At 37.7% G+C, this 14,339-nt stretch overlaps 2 protein-coding genes across 3 annotated transcripts; one reads left to right on the forward strand and one right to left on the reverse strand.

The window, feature by feature from the left end:
* Positions 1-240: 240 nt before the first annotated feature.
* Positions 241-11,292, forward strand: LOC140858111 (uncharacterized). Of its 2 annotated transcripts, XM_073257684.1 has the most exons (13): positions 241-374; positions 452-545; positions 644-787; positions 892-1,007; positions 2,559-2,713; positions 3,366-3,454; positions 3,592-4,132; positions 4,362-4,538; positions 7,239-7,423; positions 7,582-7,661; positions 9,364-9,475; positions 10,736-10,810; positions 10,894-11,292. In XM_073257684.1, the coding sequence occupies exons 2-13, from the start codon at positions 456-458 to the stop codon at positions 11,053-11,055; spliced, it is 1,926 nt and encodes a 641-aa protein (XP_073113785.1). In that variant the 5' UTR covers positions 241-374; positions 452-455; the 3' UTR covers positions 11,056-11,292. The 2 variants fall into 2 exon arrangements, 1 of the variants encoding a protein (XP_073113785.1); XR_012141423.1 differs by lacking the exon at positions 9,364-9,475 and having other exon boundaries at positions 10,894-10,993.
* A 1,873-nt stretch (positions 11,293-13,165) lies between these two features.
* Positions 13,166-14,339, reverse strand: LOC105045615 (uncharacterized). Its single transcript, XM_010923966.4, has 3 exons — positions 14,192-14,339; positions 14,018-14,102; positions 13,166-13,923 (listed from the first exon to the last, which is right to left on the reverse strand). Exons 1-3 carry the CDS (start codon positions 14,207-14,209, stop codon positions 13,268-13,270), a joined length of 759 nt encoding a protein of 252 aa, XP_010922268.1. The 5' UTR covers positions 14,210-14,339; the 3' UTR covers positions 13,166-13,267.

The raw sequence follows: 14,339 nt of genomic DNA on the forward strand, positions 1-14,339 counted from the left end.
TAAGGATTATTAGAACTAATGTCTAGTTAAATAAAAATCTTAACGAAATTAGGAGATTTATTTATTTATTTATTTATTTTTTGCGGTTGGAGGACGCTGCAAGGTTGGGTCAACATTGCCGCATGCAGGGGGCAATCAACGATACGATCCGATGGATTGGATCCACTGGAGGGGTGAATTGAACGGTAGCTCCACACGGGCCATGACCCGTGGACCAGGGCATTTCCGGAAAAGAAAAATTTGAAGAGGGTTTAGGGTTTTAGAATGGAGAGGAAAGAACACGGAGCGCGGTAGACACGAAGCTCGTCAAATCACCGCCTCCTCCTCCCTCATCGTCTCCGATTCCTCCTCGTGAGCTCGCTTGCTTTCGATTGGTAAGTGCCCTCTCTTTTGCCTTGCGCAAAGATATCTTCTTTCCTCCTGAGAATTCCAACTTTTGATTTGGTTGCAGGAGGATGAGCTCTCCGAACCTCCGAGACGTCCTGACGGCTTTTAGCCCCTCATCAGATTTCTTTGCCATTACCTCCGGTGATGGCCGAATCAAGGTTTTTTTCTCTCTATTCTCTTTGGTTTTCTTGTGGAAGGAATTAAAGGAGAGGTCTGGTTGTTTCCTGCATTTGATTGGTTGGGCATTGTTCTGCAGATATGGGACACCGTAAAGGGTCAATTACAGACTGAATTCGTGGACATAGCCTCATCCGATGCCTCGAACATGCTTTCCAAGCCCAAAAGCGGCCATCTTTCGCTTGATTACACTTGCATGAAGTGGGTGCAGCTGGAGAGCAAGGTTTTTTACTTCACTAACCCAAAGATGCAGTTTTTTGTGGGCAGGTATTATGGTATGCCTATTATTTGTTTGTTTTTGGGATTGATTTTGTTTCTGCTGTGCAGAAGAAAAAAAAGTTTGGAAGTTCTCTGTTGGTGTTGGGGACGGGGAGTGGCGATGTTTTAGCACTCGATGTCTCTGCAGGTCAGTTGAGGTGGAAAGTCAGCGACTGCCATCCTGGGTGAGTTTCTTGTTATGGTGGACTTGGAAGTGCCAATGTCGTTCATATTATTGTTGATGTGGTTGGATAAAAGGTTTTACTGATTAGTGATAGAAGACCAAGTTTAGCGGCATCATTATGTACATTGGACTGAATTTGACTATGAAAGTGAAAATTTTAGTTTGCTGAAGTATCAGAAACCTCTTAGTTTAATGTCTGTTACCAATTGATGTAGCTAAGGTAGGTTGGCTCGAATTCATTTGCTAAGAAGCCATAGCTTGGAGTTGCTAATAGGGATGTGCAATCTACTGAACAACTAATGGACTTGAAGTCAGTAGATCTTATTCTGTATTCTCTAATATGCTTATTGGATACTGGAGTCCTAGCTATGTAATTTGCCAAACAACTGTTAGCATGGACATCTTCGATTGAATATCGTGCGCTTGAATTTTTTTGTACTTGTGATCTTCTTCAAGGTTCACGTGTTATAGAGAGTAAGGTGGGCTAATGATTAGTCTGCAGATCTGTCAGCAAGGCCTCCAATCTCATAACTGAAAACAAAGGCTCAGATCCAGCTCTGCTTGAACGCTTCAATCAAGGTGGTTTACTTAAAATTTGGATGATGGAGATAGATCTTATTCACTATAGGATGCCACTTCTCATAAATCCCCTTGTTTGTTTGCCAATCCACTTTAGAGCCTCTAGGCTCTTACTAAACACCCAAGCACCCTTGCCGGTATCTATAATTAGAAGTAAGTTGGAACATGAATTTTCTTGGTGTTGTTTTCTTGCATTTTGTAGATGCAAAACCTTAGCTAAAGGGATGTTGCTATCCTTGGGTATTTTTTAATTCCTCAGTCATCTTTATTGATCGCTCAAAATCCATGGATATCATGGAAGAATCAAGAAACCTGCTAGCACTTATCTTGTGGAGAATGCAGCTATGGATATGAAAGATAAAGAAGGGTTCATAGCATTATTTTGACTTGATGTAATAAAGCCTACTAGCTCTCTGTTTGATCAAATAAAAATGCTTTTCCCTTCAAATAAGGGTTAACTGTATAAATCCCACTTAGCAAATTCCTATCTTATGCAGCCTCTGAAGTAGAAACAGCTCTTGAAACAATTTTCACTGCATCCATCTAACATATAGGCCCCTCAGTTTATGCTTTTTTGTGTATACCCAAATTTTAATGCATCGGTTGTCTTTTTGCAAAGGCTACTTAATAACTGAAAGTGTCTTCTACAGATGATAGGTTATTTGCACTAAGATTTACCGTTAATATGTCACTTTTGAGATGACTGGCTTTGACTATTATTCTGACCAACTCAAAGAACTTATAAATAGATTATTTTCCATAAAAACCTGCTGGACGCACATAAGTGGAGGGTTATGATTGAAATGTTCACTCTAGTGCAGAATTCTCTCTTAGATGATAACTGTTTACTATTTATTGTTAACTAAATTAAGAAAATAGTTTCATATCTATGTCCTTTGAAATGCCTCCAAATGAATGCATTAGTGGTATTGTTTCTATGATAACTAACCATGATGTCTTTAATAACTGGCAGGGGTGTTAGTGCTGTTTCATTTTCAAAATATCATCAATGTGTGTATACAGCAGGTGTTGATGGAATGGTTTGCCAGATTGATACTAAAACAGGGAGTATTATAGGCAAATTTAGATCTTCTTCAAGAGCAATATCATCATTGTCTATCTCTGCAGGTATTATATTGTTGCTGCAATCAAAATTTTCTTCTTGGAATATAGCACTCAATTTAATATAGTGTAGACAATTGGTGTTATTGTTTGTTAAACAGTAGACTCATATTAGCTTAATAAAGATGCTTAAATCTTTTGAAAATATAACCGCTAAACTAAATAAGTTGTTTCTTCTGAGTGCAATCAATTTGTGTATGGTTATTGGTCTTCAGTATGATGCTAGAAGTACATCGGCTAATCCAAGAATGCAAACTTCTCTTTTTAAACATGCCACTCAACTGCTGCAAAATTTAAATTTACCATTGTGAGGCATTTAAGTTTATCCACTGAGGCACCTTCCATCAGGGTCCCTTATTTGAAAATTGACTAATCTGATAACCTGAGCTATGCTTAGTGGGTTTGTTTGTTTGTCTCATGTATATATCTGCATTTGTGTATGCTGGGAACATCTTCAGCCAATGTTTTCTTTCCAAACTTATGATCAGTAGATGTTTAAAGTCTTCAATGTTCATTGAGTTATATATTCATGGTTTGTTGGGGGCTAGATCCTCGACTACAACGTAAAGGGTATCTTCAAAAAGGATGACTTAGTTTCTTCTCATTATGGACACGGTTAAATGCCAACACTTCTAAGCTAATTATGTCTCCTTATCAGATGGTAGGACATTGGCCACTGCTGCTGCTCGGTTGAAGGTTTTCAACTGCTCAGATAACAAGAAGATACAAAAGCTCTCTGGACACCCGGTGTGTGAGATTATCCTTTACTCCCTTTTGTTCTATTCTTTTGTCTCCTTTTCTTTCTTTTCTGGTCTATGCTTACATGTTCTGGATCACTGCATCTGCTTTAGAACAACTATTCTGAAATCCATGTTGCCGTACAGGTGGCTGTTCGATGCATGATTTTCAGTGAAGATGGAAAGTATATCTTATCATCCGGAGTTGGTGAAAGATATGTTGCCATCTGGAAAGTAGGTGGTGGCAAAAAGCAGTCTGCTGGTTGTGTTCTTTCAATGGAGCATCCAGCCATCTTTCTGGACAGCAAGGGCCCAGATGTTGAGGGCACTGATGATGAAGGTTTATATGTTTTGGCCATTTCAGAGACAGGTCTCTGTTATTTCTGGTATGGAACTAGTATTGAGGACATGCGAAATAGTAAGCCTACCAAGATTTCATTGGCTATTGATCCTTCCCTTGGAAAAAGTAATACGGGTTTGGCAGTATATGCTGCAAAATTTCAAAGCATAACCAAACCTGCTTCTGGGCAAGTATTCATTGCTCATGGTTCCCTGGTAAAGCCAACATTTGAGAAAGTCATGGTGCAATATGGTACAGATGTAAATTTAGGTACCTATCAAAGTGGGGTTCTCTTACCAATGGACAAGTCTTCCATCATTCGGAAAGCTCAAGCTGCTCAAACTAAAGGTACAACATACGCAATTACAAAATTATTCTCATTTGATATGTTATTAGTAACAATAGAGTTGAGTACAGTAAGAATTCATTTTAGATCCAAGACATGGTTAAAGAGCCATTTGCTTGAACTAACTGTTAGACATGTGCTTGTGTTAATATTGTGATCTCTGTTCTCTTGTTCATCTTCCTTTTGGAGATTTGCCTCAGGTAATGGTGCTAAAATTCCTTCATGTTTCAGGGACAGTCACTGCACTAGACCGTTCAAATGCAGAAGATGCTGTATTGCCACTTCCAAAGCTTTATGGTCAAGACAAGAAAAGAAAGCATGCTGCAACTCATTTGGTTGCAGATATGAAGAATGCAATGGTTGATTCCATTAGTGATAAGAACAAAGTTTTGCCTGCAGATACAAGAGGTTGTGTGTTTTCTGTTTATTATCATTGATATCTTACCATGTCAATTTATCTCTTAACATCATTTCATAGAGTTGCATAAAATAGTCAAGCACTAACCTATTTATTCCATTGTACATGTGCTTTTTGTACATGCATTATTCAATATTCGTGTATGCTTGGCAAATTTCATTAGTGAGACTGACCATTGAAACTAGTTATATCTGGCACTGCAGCATCTCTGATCCTAGATGTGATGGAATTATTTCTCATAAGCTTACATGGCAATTACTACCAATAATAGTCGTGTAATGCTACACGATTCATGTTTGCATGTCTTTGGGAAAGGGTGCATGTGGGTGTGCATGTCTTTGCTGCTGTTGGGGTTTGTGCATGCATGATGCATGTGGGGTATGGGAAAAAGTATGCAAGAAGTAACCTTGAATGGGCATGCGTAAGTTAAACTAAACCTTTTGGTGAACCATGTCTTGCACCATTATATTAATTCAATTTAGGTTGATCGTCCATGGTTTCTATGTCCTCCAATACATATCAGGAATGCTGAGGGTATGTGTTATGTGTGCATGTTTGGGTTATATTAGGAATGTTATCGGGTAAACTGAGGCAGAGCAACAGAACGTTGTAAGTTTATAATGGGATTTACTGGCAAACAGCTATAGAAAAGAGGTAGCAAAGAAGAGGGTTTTTGGAGTCCAGTATATGTGGCTTAAGTGATAGTTGAAATGTGTGGATGAGATCTTTTCTGAATATGGTAAAACTTCAGTTTTTTAATCTCTTGATATTGGGATAGTTAGGATGGTTCTGGGTTATTGTTTTTGGAGTGTTTTCTGGTTGAGGGAGAGAGTTACAGATGCAGCCAAGGTCATGTTTTACTGGAACTAGAGGAAGAAGATGCATGAAACAAAGAGAATAACGAATAAGAAGAAAACTCTCTTCTAGAGTTTTAATTCAATATCAAAATTAGATTGCCTACAATGTTGGCCAAAGGTCTTCATTTATAATAGAAAAAATCCTAACTTGATGCCTGAGCTAGCTGGAATATTTCAGGTTTATTCAGAATATAAAATAGATGAAAAATTAAACTTCCAACTTGTCCAGGATCTTCGGGGCTCCCATTGACCTGTTAAATGAATGAATCTGGCCCCAAAACTAGACTGTGACAGCAAAGCAGTCAGGCACGTAGAGCACGGAAAGAGCTTTCCGAATTGAGGTTTTATAGACAATTCTGACTCTGGATGAGAGATTTATGTCCGTTTTAGTGCGGCAAAGTCAAAACCAATAGGGTCTGGTGCAATCAGCCTGATTTCTTGCCCTTTCGGGCTCGGTCCATCAGATCAAGGTATTTATCTGCTAAGGCGTCTATGTCAGTTACTAGCCATCTCTTTTAGGCTGCTTCTTACTAGGATCAAGATGTTGAAATGATAACTGGCTTCATCCAGGGCAAGAGAAATGTGGAAATCTTGAAAGGTATGACAGCTAGTATTCTGAAAGTGATCATGTCAGTAGTCTTTTGCCATTCTAGATGGAGCAAGGTTCTGGATATCTTTTTTGAGGGGAAGCATGAATCCTGATATCAAGGAAATGATTATAGAATTTAGTGATGAGAAGCATGTGGGGTAATAAATATAGTTTGTGTTTATGGCCTAATGGAAGAAATGGCACACATTTTTGGAAGAGGAAGCTCCGTAATTTCCATCTTGTCTATCCTTGGGAGATCTTCTGACAATCCAAGCAAGACAGGTAGTGATGTGTATGGCACTTGTTATTTGCCATGTATGTGTGATGAGGTAACTAGCCATCATCCCATCTTATTCTTCCTTGGAGGGTCTGTAACATCCAAATCCATCCAAATTCTTCCTTATTTGGCTTTTTCCGCTTAAACTTCAGTTTAGACAATAAATTTTCACAACAATTGCTGCATGCATTATGGAGGATACTATAAAAGAGGGAAATTGAAGGATTTATCATGTTTTACATGGATAGTAAGAAATTCCAACACTACTTTTAGTTCATGTTACTCTTTCAGTTGCTAATTATTTTCAAGTTTGACAGTCTTCTTTAACATTGTTTGCCATGTCCCTTCCTCTGTTAATAAGCCACTTTTGAATGCTGTTGGCATGTTATGGCTTTGGCCTCCAACATGGACCATTCATCATTCTTTAATTTTTAAGTTGCTTTTAATTTAATTTTTTTTGTTTTCTTTTCTTTTATATTATAATGTTTTTCTGCTTCATGGTAGAAGGCATGATTTGTTATTTTTCATCTTCTCCAGTACTTAAATAATCATTCTGAACCATTCAGTAGAAAGCACTTTGTTATTTGCCATATTCCTGTCATAGTTGTGCTATACCTACACATAGCCACTTAACCTTGTGGTCTTATGTGGTGATGTGGCGGCACAGTTGGCAGTGCGCAGGAAATTGGTTAGGCCATTTACATGTAAAAGCTCCAAATACTCCAAAAACAGGAGTTTTTGTGAGCATAAAATTTGCCTCCTTGTCGGACGGGAAGTGAGTGCCTCTGTGTCATGAAACTTTGATGCTGTGTGGTTATTGATGGTATTAATGGTACTTTATAATTTCTTTTGAATTCCGAATGAGAACTAAATGTGTTTTTAAAATTTGTGTTGTTTGTCCATTTTATTATCATAGTGTGCATTTTAAAACTTGATCTATTTTGCTTATTGTTGTTGGCTTATGCAGTTAGCCTGCAAAGAATGAAAGAGGATGATGTTATATGTTTAGAGGATAGGCTGAGAGCTGCAGGAATTCTTGGTAGTAAAGCTGATCTCAGCACAGGAAGCTATCCCGGTGGTCCTATTAAAACTGCTATGGACATGTTCAGTGCCAGCCACTTGTCAGTTGATGCTAATGTGCCAACAAAGAAGGTTTGTCTTCTGTAAAATTGATAAACAATAAAATTTTGGAGGTGGCTCATCATGATTGCCTTTTTGTCCAGCTTCCTCATTAGATTGTAAACAGCTTTTTAAATATTTTGCAAGAATCCAGAAGTAAACACTGATTGCATCTTATTATTTATTGCTAGATAACGGCACATATCTTGTCCATGAGCTCCAGTGATGCTTACAAATTCCTTGAAATCTTGGTTTCTGCATTGAAAACAAGGTATATGAATTTCCTTTCTACATTTTAATAGAGCAATCAATTATATATATTTATGCACACACACACACACATACATTGGGTTGTCCCTTTAAAATATTGTAATGTGAATGCTTGAATTGAATTTCCATCCCTTGAACTCGTCTTTGCCTTCTTTGCTCCAAGGGGTGCTTAGGACTGATGAAGACTGTGATTTTATTCTATGTTCTTCCCCCTCTCCCCTTTCTTGTTAAAAAAAATAAATAAATAAAAAAAAAAACAACTACTGTCTAGAGTTGGGCACTGAATAGTGGAATATAATTTTATCCTCCAATTATATTACTGTCTAAGAGAAACTCCATTATGAACATATGTCTAATCTTAACCCTAGCATCACCAAATCATTGCATCATATGCATTCACAGATTTTAAATGCAACCTAGTTACAGCCATCAGTGTTAATAGTATTTAAATTGTTCTGATTCTAGATTCATTAGGATTTTGCTTTTCGTATTGAGAATATAAAAGGGAAAAAATGATGTCAGTAGAGTTCATTTGTTAAGTTGCTTCACACTATCCTTTTTCAAAAGAGAAGAATACATCATTTGCATGTGATTATTAGACCACCATGGAGATGATGTTGCAGCATCATGGTTCTTGTTTATCTTTCAGGACTCCATAGGATTGGTGCTTTCTTGTTAACTTGCAATCTTTTACAATGCATGTAAATGAAAAATGGCTTGTTGGCCTGAATTTGGCTGTGCAAAGGAAGAAATCTTTTTTCCTCTTATATACAACCTTGTGAATTCCTGCTGTTGCCTCCACTAGATGGCTCGTCATAATATTGATATAAGCATTGCTTGCCTAATATGCGATAATGTTTCTATTAGCATGTTTCTCTTTGGCTTCAGTCTACTAGCTCCCTAATCTTTCTTTCTTTCCTTTTTTTTTTTTCGCTGTAACGTTTCTATAAGCTAGATTTGGCTATATTCGAGTAGATCTCTACTCAGATTTAGTCAAGTCTGGATTGGATGATGGGGGTCCTGCATCGATGATGTGAGTAGTTGAATATGATCTACTATCTCTAAATTGCTTAGACACTAAAAATCATGAGATGTGGAGACCTCTAGCCTATGCATATAGTTAGAGGTAATAGATTCACATCTAATAGCTTGACTCATCGATTTGGGACTCCTATCATCAAATCCAGACCTAACTGGATCAGGATGGAGATCCACTCAAGTGTAGCCAATTCCAACTCATGTTTCTATTACCTTTTTTTCTTTATCTTTTGGGTGGATGATATGAGTAGCTCTTTTATTCTGTGATCGGTTTCTTTGACACCATTTCTGATGAATAAGTAAATTTAATCCATCTGGAAAAAAACTATTGAGAACATGTTGTTCGTGCATAACATGAAGAAGCTAAATTTGTTGAAAATTTTTCCTGTAGGCCACTTTAAACTAGTAATTTGATGTTGTGTTTAAACTATAAACTTGATGTTGTAGTCATTGCCACAAGGGTGGTGGATTTTGTGTCAGGTTTTTGCAGTGGTGCTAAACTCAGTCTTCCTCCATGGTTGCCAATAAATTGTAGCTCACTATTTTTTTTTCTTTGGTTTTCACAAAAATAAATATATTTCACAAAAATAAATATATACATCTACTTGCATGTCAGGTAATAGGTTAATTCTTAAATGATGATTGGATCAAACTTTGTTTAACAGATCAGCCAGTACAAATCATGCTATCCCATGGATATATTGTATTTTAGTCAACCACGGTCACTTTATCACATCTCAAGAGTCTTCTCTGCAACTTCTTGATTGCTTGCAAAAGGTATTCCTTTTTTTTTTGTCTTTATGCTGGTTGTTATTACAAATGGTGCATATTTGTGTACTATAATTTTTGCTGACATGGTACATCTATTTGATACTCATTTTTATGTACATTTTCTACATTTTTAGTTCTCGTGGGTAACCAACATATAGAATGGCATCTTGAATTTTGTTTATTTAACATCTAATGGGCTTGTAAAAAATTTTCATTTACTGCGCATTGCATGAGGATTGATGGATACATGGTTTGTTGTGGTTATGTCTGTGGTTGGTTGGGTTGGGACTTAGGCCAGCAACCATGGGTTCTACATTTTAGGAGGCCTCTACATAAAGTTTGACATTTTGGTAGTGGACCCCGTACCGGTACCATCCTATTATAATATCGGTCTGTAGTATAGTACAACATGGTGAGGTGTAGCGAGTGTTGATATGGTATGAAATTATGTATCAATTAGGTACTGCTATGGTACGATATCCAACTAGTATGGGAAACCTTGCTCGCTAGGTGTAAGAACTCCTAGTATCTCGAAGGTACGCTAGGATTTTAAGTATTTATATCAAGGGGAATCAAAAGTGAAACAATTGTACGTTAGAAGCCTTGCAATAGACATGGGCAAAGGAAATAGACGTCAGGTTGCTTTTGGCTGGCTGGTTTTATTATCAGTCTCAAGGCACCAATTGCATGTTTTCACAGAGCCAGCTGATGATAAATTGTTGGTTAAAATATTTCTACCAAAAGCTACAATCTTATAAAAGATGCTTTGGTCTGACAACAGGATCATTAAAAATTATCTATTTGAGTTCCTGATATGTATTTATGTACAGTAATGTTTTCTAAGTCAGGTGTAACGTGAGATATATTAATAGCCATTGTTGATTGTCTTCCAAATATTTCGATTCTTGACTTGGTTCTCTTTGAGATGATAATATCATTTGAACTTTCTGGTTTCCTATTAAGTAGGGACATCTTGGTTGAGTACTTCACAAGGATTGTAGCATTATTTTGTGTAATCAATATATTGCAGCTTATCTTACATTTGAAATTCAAAATATTATTGCATCTTCATGCGCATCAACATTTCTTCAATACTTCACTGCACAGAACCCATAAGTAAATTTGGGGTGTCTCATCTGAAAGTTTTCTGTCACTTTCTATACTGTAGAATTTTGTTGCTCCTCAGCATTGTTTTTTTTTTTCACTATCATGGATGCCCGTATTGCACGAAATGGAAGGTAAATTTCTAATGCCTCTCTTTGGCAGATAACAGAGCTAAAATGTGCAGCAATAGAACCTTTATTAAAGCTATCTGGTCGTTTTCGGCTGATCATGACACAGGTTGTAACAGATTATTCTTTTCTAACCTAGGAAAATTTCTTATGATCGTGTAACATGCCTGATGTATTATCTCCACTTTTCAGATTAACATGGCTGGAAAATGTACAGTTCAAGCACAGTTGGCCAAGCATCATGGTGATGGAGGTGAAGAAGAAGAGGAAGATGATGGTGAAGAGGAAGATATTGATGAAGTGATATATGGGGAAGAAGATGAATCCCAAAGTGGTAGTGATGATGATAACTAGCGATGACCAAGGAAGGTAGCTTCTGATGGTTCAGCTTTTGCATTGTTTGAGATCTAAATTTTTCCCCCTATGTATTATAAGAATCTCTTTGGAAATTACTAACTGAATATGGTTAGCCATGGCGTCGGTCTATCTGTAGCCATAACAGGCCTATGGCTAGAGCAGTTTTGTATTTTATTATTTATTTATTTGATAATAGAGAAAATATTACCAGTATCATCTAATAAATTCCAAGTAGATGATCGTGTAAAATACTGGTTATAGTTTTTCTTGCGTTCTTCTACCTATGGCAACTAGCCACCCATACCAACTTTAGGATGCTGATGTTGACAGTTTGCCTGGTGGCAGTGATGATTCAGGTCATATCGGGATCCTTACATCCGTGCCTGCCTACAATTCAGCCTTCATGACCCAACCTAACCTGACTGATCTATGAACTGTTCTGTCTAGCCTGACCAGATCCAAACCAATTTCAACCTGTCCGACCCAAACCTTGGAACTCCTGATGACTCTGTCCATGGTAACCAGACAGAAAATATTAAAAAAGTGACCCAGTATCCCATGCTCCAAAGTTATCGCTCATCTTGACTCATATCAGCTGACCCGAATAAATCTCTATTTTCATGACCTGAGCTGGGTCAAAGCGCTACCAATATATGAGCCTCTTGATCTCTAGATCAGGGGGGGGAAAAAGGACTTGTACCTGACCCTAACTGAATATCCTTGACATCCTGGCCTAAAAAGGGTCAGATTTGGTTGGCTTTTCTGGGTTGGGCAAATTTTCTCCCACTACTCTTGCCTTTAGAGAGTTATAAAATTCCAGCCAAGCAATGTTATAAACTACTAAAGTTTTCTATGGTAATTGTCCATCAGTCTCATTAATGATATTAGAATCAATTTTATTACAGTTTTTCAAGTAGTATATCTTTGTTGATGATAAACACGACTCTATTGATGCTTGGTTGATGAGTCTAACTTTTACAAATTCATTTGACAAGTTATAAATTTTTGAGTCTATGCTGGTAGTAACTCTAATATCTGCTTATTGTCTGTGGCTAATACCATTAACATAACATTCATTGCCAATTTCAATCTGCAAGTTTATTCCACCTTTTGTACCATGGACTTGGTAGTTTTATGGATTCAATTGAAGAATTGTTTGCTCATGTTATTCATTTTTGGTTTGTGGCAGAATTTGAATTATGTTAACATAATGTTGGAAGGGGAAAATTGTCCAAATGGTGGCTATATGTTCTTAATATAGTTTTCATGTCTGTACAGCTCAGACTGTTATTCTTATTGTGGAAAAATAAAACATCGCCCATAATGGTTTGGTTGCAAAATTCAATTAGAAATTGGATTATGTAGCCAGGGCTTTTACTGACTTTCAGCTGTTGGAGAAGACTAAAAAGGTGTCAAGGTCAACTTTTTAATTGTGTTCTAAAATAGTTCCTTAATTGGTTTAGCTGGTGTTCTTAGTTCCTTTGTCATGTTGCAGCAAAAACTTGTAACCAAAAATTTGTCAATTCAAACCTAGCTGTGCAAATTGGTCTACTATTTCTTTCATTGGCTTGATAGATTCTGATAATTCTGATGACATTATTAAAGCATATGCAAGTTTTTTCCCCTCTTTTGGGGACAATGATCATGTCAATAAAATTATTTTAGCAAATTATATAACCAACAAATCATTTGTACATGGTTGCTGCTCCTTGTACCACCTAGATTGAGATTCCCAACAAACTCTTGAACAACTGTTTCATATACTAGATTGTTATGACACCTTGGTTGGGATTCTCACAAAATTCTAGAGCAACTTCTTTTTCCATATACCAGACTAAGAAATGCAGTGGAGCACAATTTTGTAGGATTCTTAGGCAAGAGATAGATTGCTCTATAGCAGTATCAGATGTATGAAGGACATTTCTCTTCTGCTACAAGCTATGTATGTATTAGGAAATTCTCTCTTCTGCTACAAGCTAAGTATGTATAAGGAAATTTTCTCATTTGCGACAAGCTAAGTATCTGATTATCTTCTTTCCTCATCTAGAGATTTATTGTTTAAAGCTGCCTCCACTGTACATTATTTTTTCTTATCATTGCCCTCAGCTTCTTAATTAATACTCTTATATATGCAAAAGTAAAGTTCTGCAGTGCCTTTGTCTGTGCTATCTTCTTCCTCGTACATCTGATTTTACAACCTATTCATTGCTTACACTATCCTGCATGCATTTGGATTCTCATCACTGAAGATAGAGGTAATCTGGTTTCCATCTCCACCTCCCTGGTTATGATAATAACCATCATGGAGTGCTTCTGCCCCACCATATCTAATGTCCTGTGGAGCTGATTGGAGGTGTCCATATCCTGTTACATATGGGGATGGCCTGTAGCTGCTATAGCTGTGGGCAACATGGGATGAAGCCTCATGTCTGATCTCATGTCCACTAGTAGGGTAGTGATTCCAGTGCTCTCTGTAGATGTAGCTGTGTGGGTAGCGATGCACCATGTGGATCTCCTCGACATCTTTAGATTCGGTTGGGGTGGCATCCTGGGCTTCAGGTGATGGATTTATTTCTGGAGCTTTGGTTTCTCCGAAAGGGGCTTCTTGCGGGGGCTCTGCTGGTGGGGTGGGAGGGGCCTCGCTTGGAGGTTGGTCAGCAGGTTCAGTGGCTGGTGGGCTGCTGCTTGCTGCAGCTTCGGTGGATGGTGGCTGCTCAGAGCCACTGGCCTCGACCTGTTCTGTGTGGGAACAGATTGTGGCAATCTTTCCTGTCTTCTTGATGGCTTTGACTATCTTTTCAGGATCAGCCCTCCCCACGATTGTCAACTTCTGTTTAGCAGAGTCAACATAGACATCATATACACCTACAGAAAATACATAACAGGATTACAACTCCAATAGAGAGGAGAATGAAACATGTAGTGGAAACTTTTTCTCCAGTTGATAGTGATTCATTACCATCAATTCCATGCATTGCCTTCTTGATCTTCTGCACACAGCCGTTGCAGTCCATTCGGACATGTAACTCTGTTACTCGAGCTTTCTGTAGTTGCAGATGAACATTAGATCTTAGTATTTAATAATTACATGAAGCCATTCTCCTATCATTATGGAGGGACATGGTTGACATACCTCTAGTTCTGGAACCATGAGTGAGATAATTTCACCTTACAATTCGGATGGGTGGTTCTTCTGTGTATCGGTACTCTGGGAGCTTACTGGGGAGCCTAGGATGGCATAATTTGTACTTGGGGAATGGAATAATGGAAGGCCAAAAGGT

Source organism: Elaeis guineensis, chromosome 5 (genome assembly GCF_000442705.2).
Source record: "Elaeis guineensis isolate ETL-2024a chromosome 5, EG11, whole genome shotgun sequence".
Classification (NCBI taxonomy): Eukaryota; Viridiplantae; Streptophyta; class Magnoliopsida; order Arecales; family Arecaceae; genus Elaeis; species Elaeis guineensis.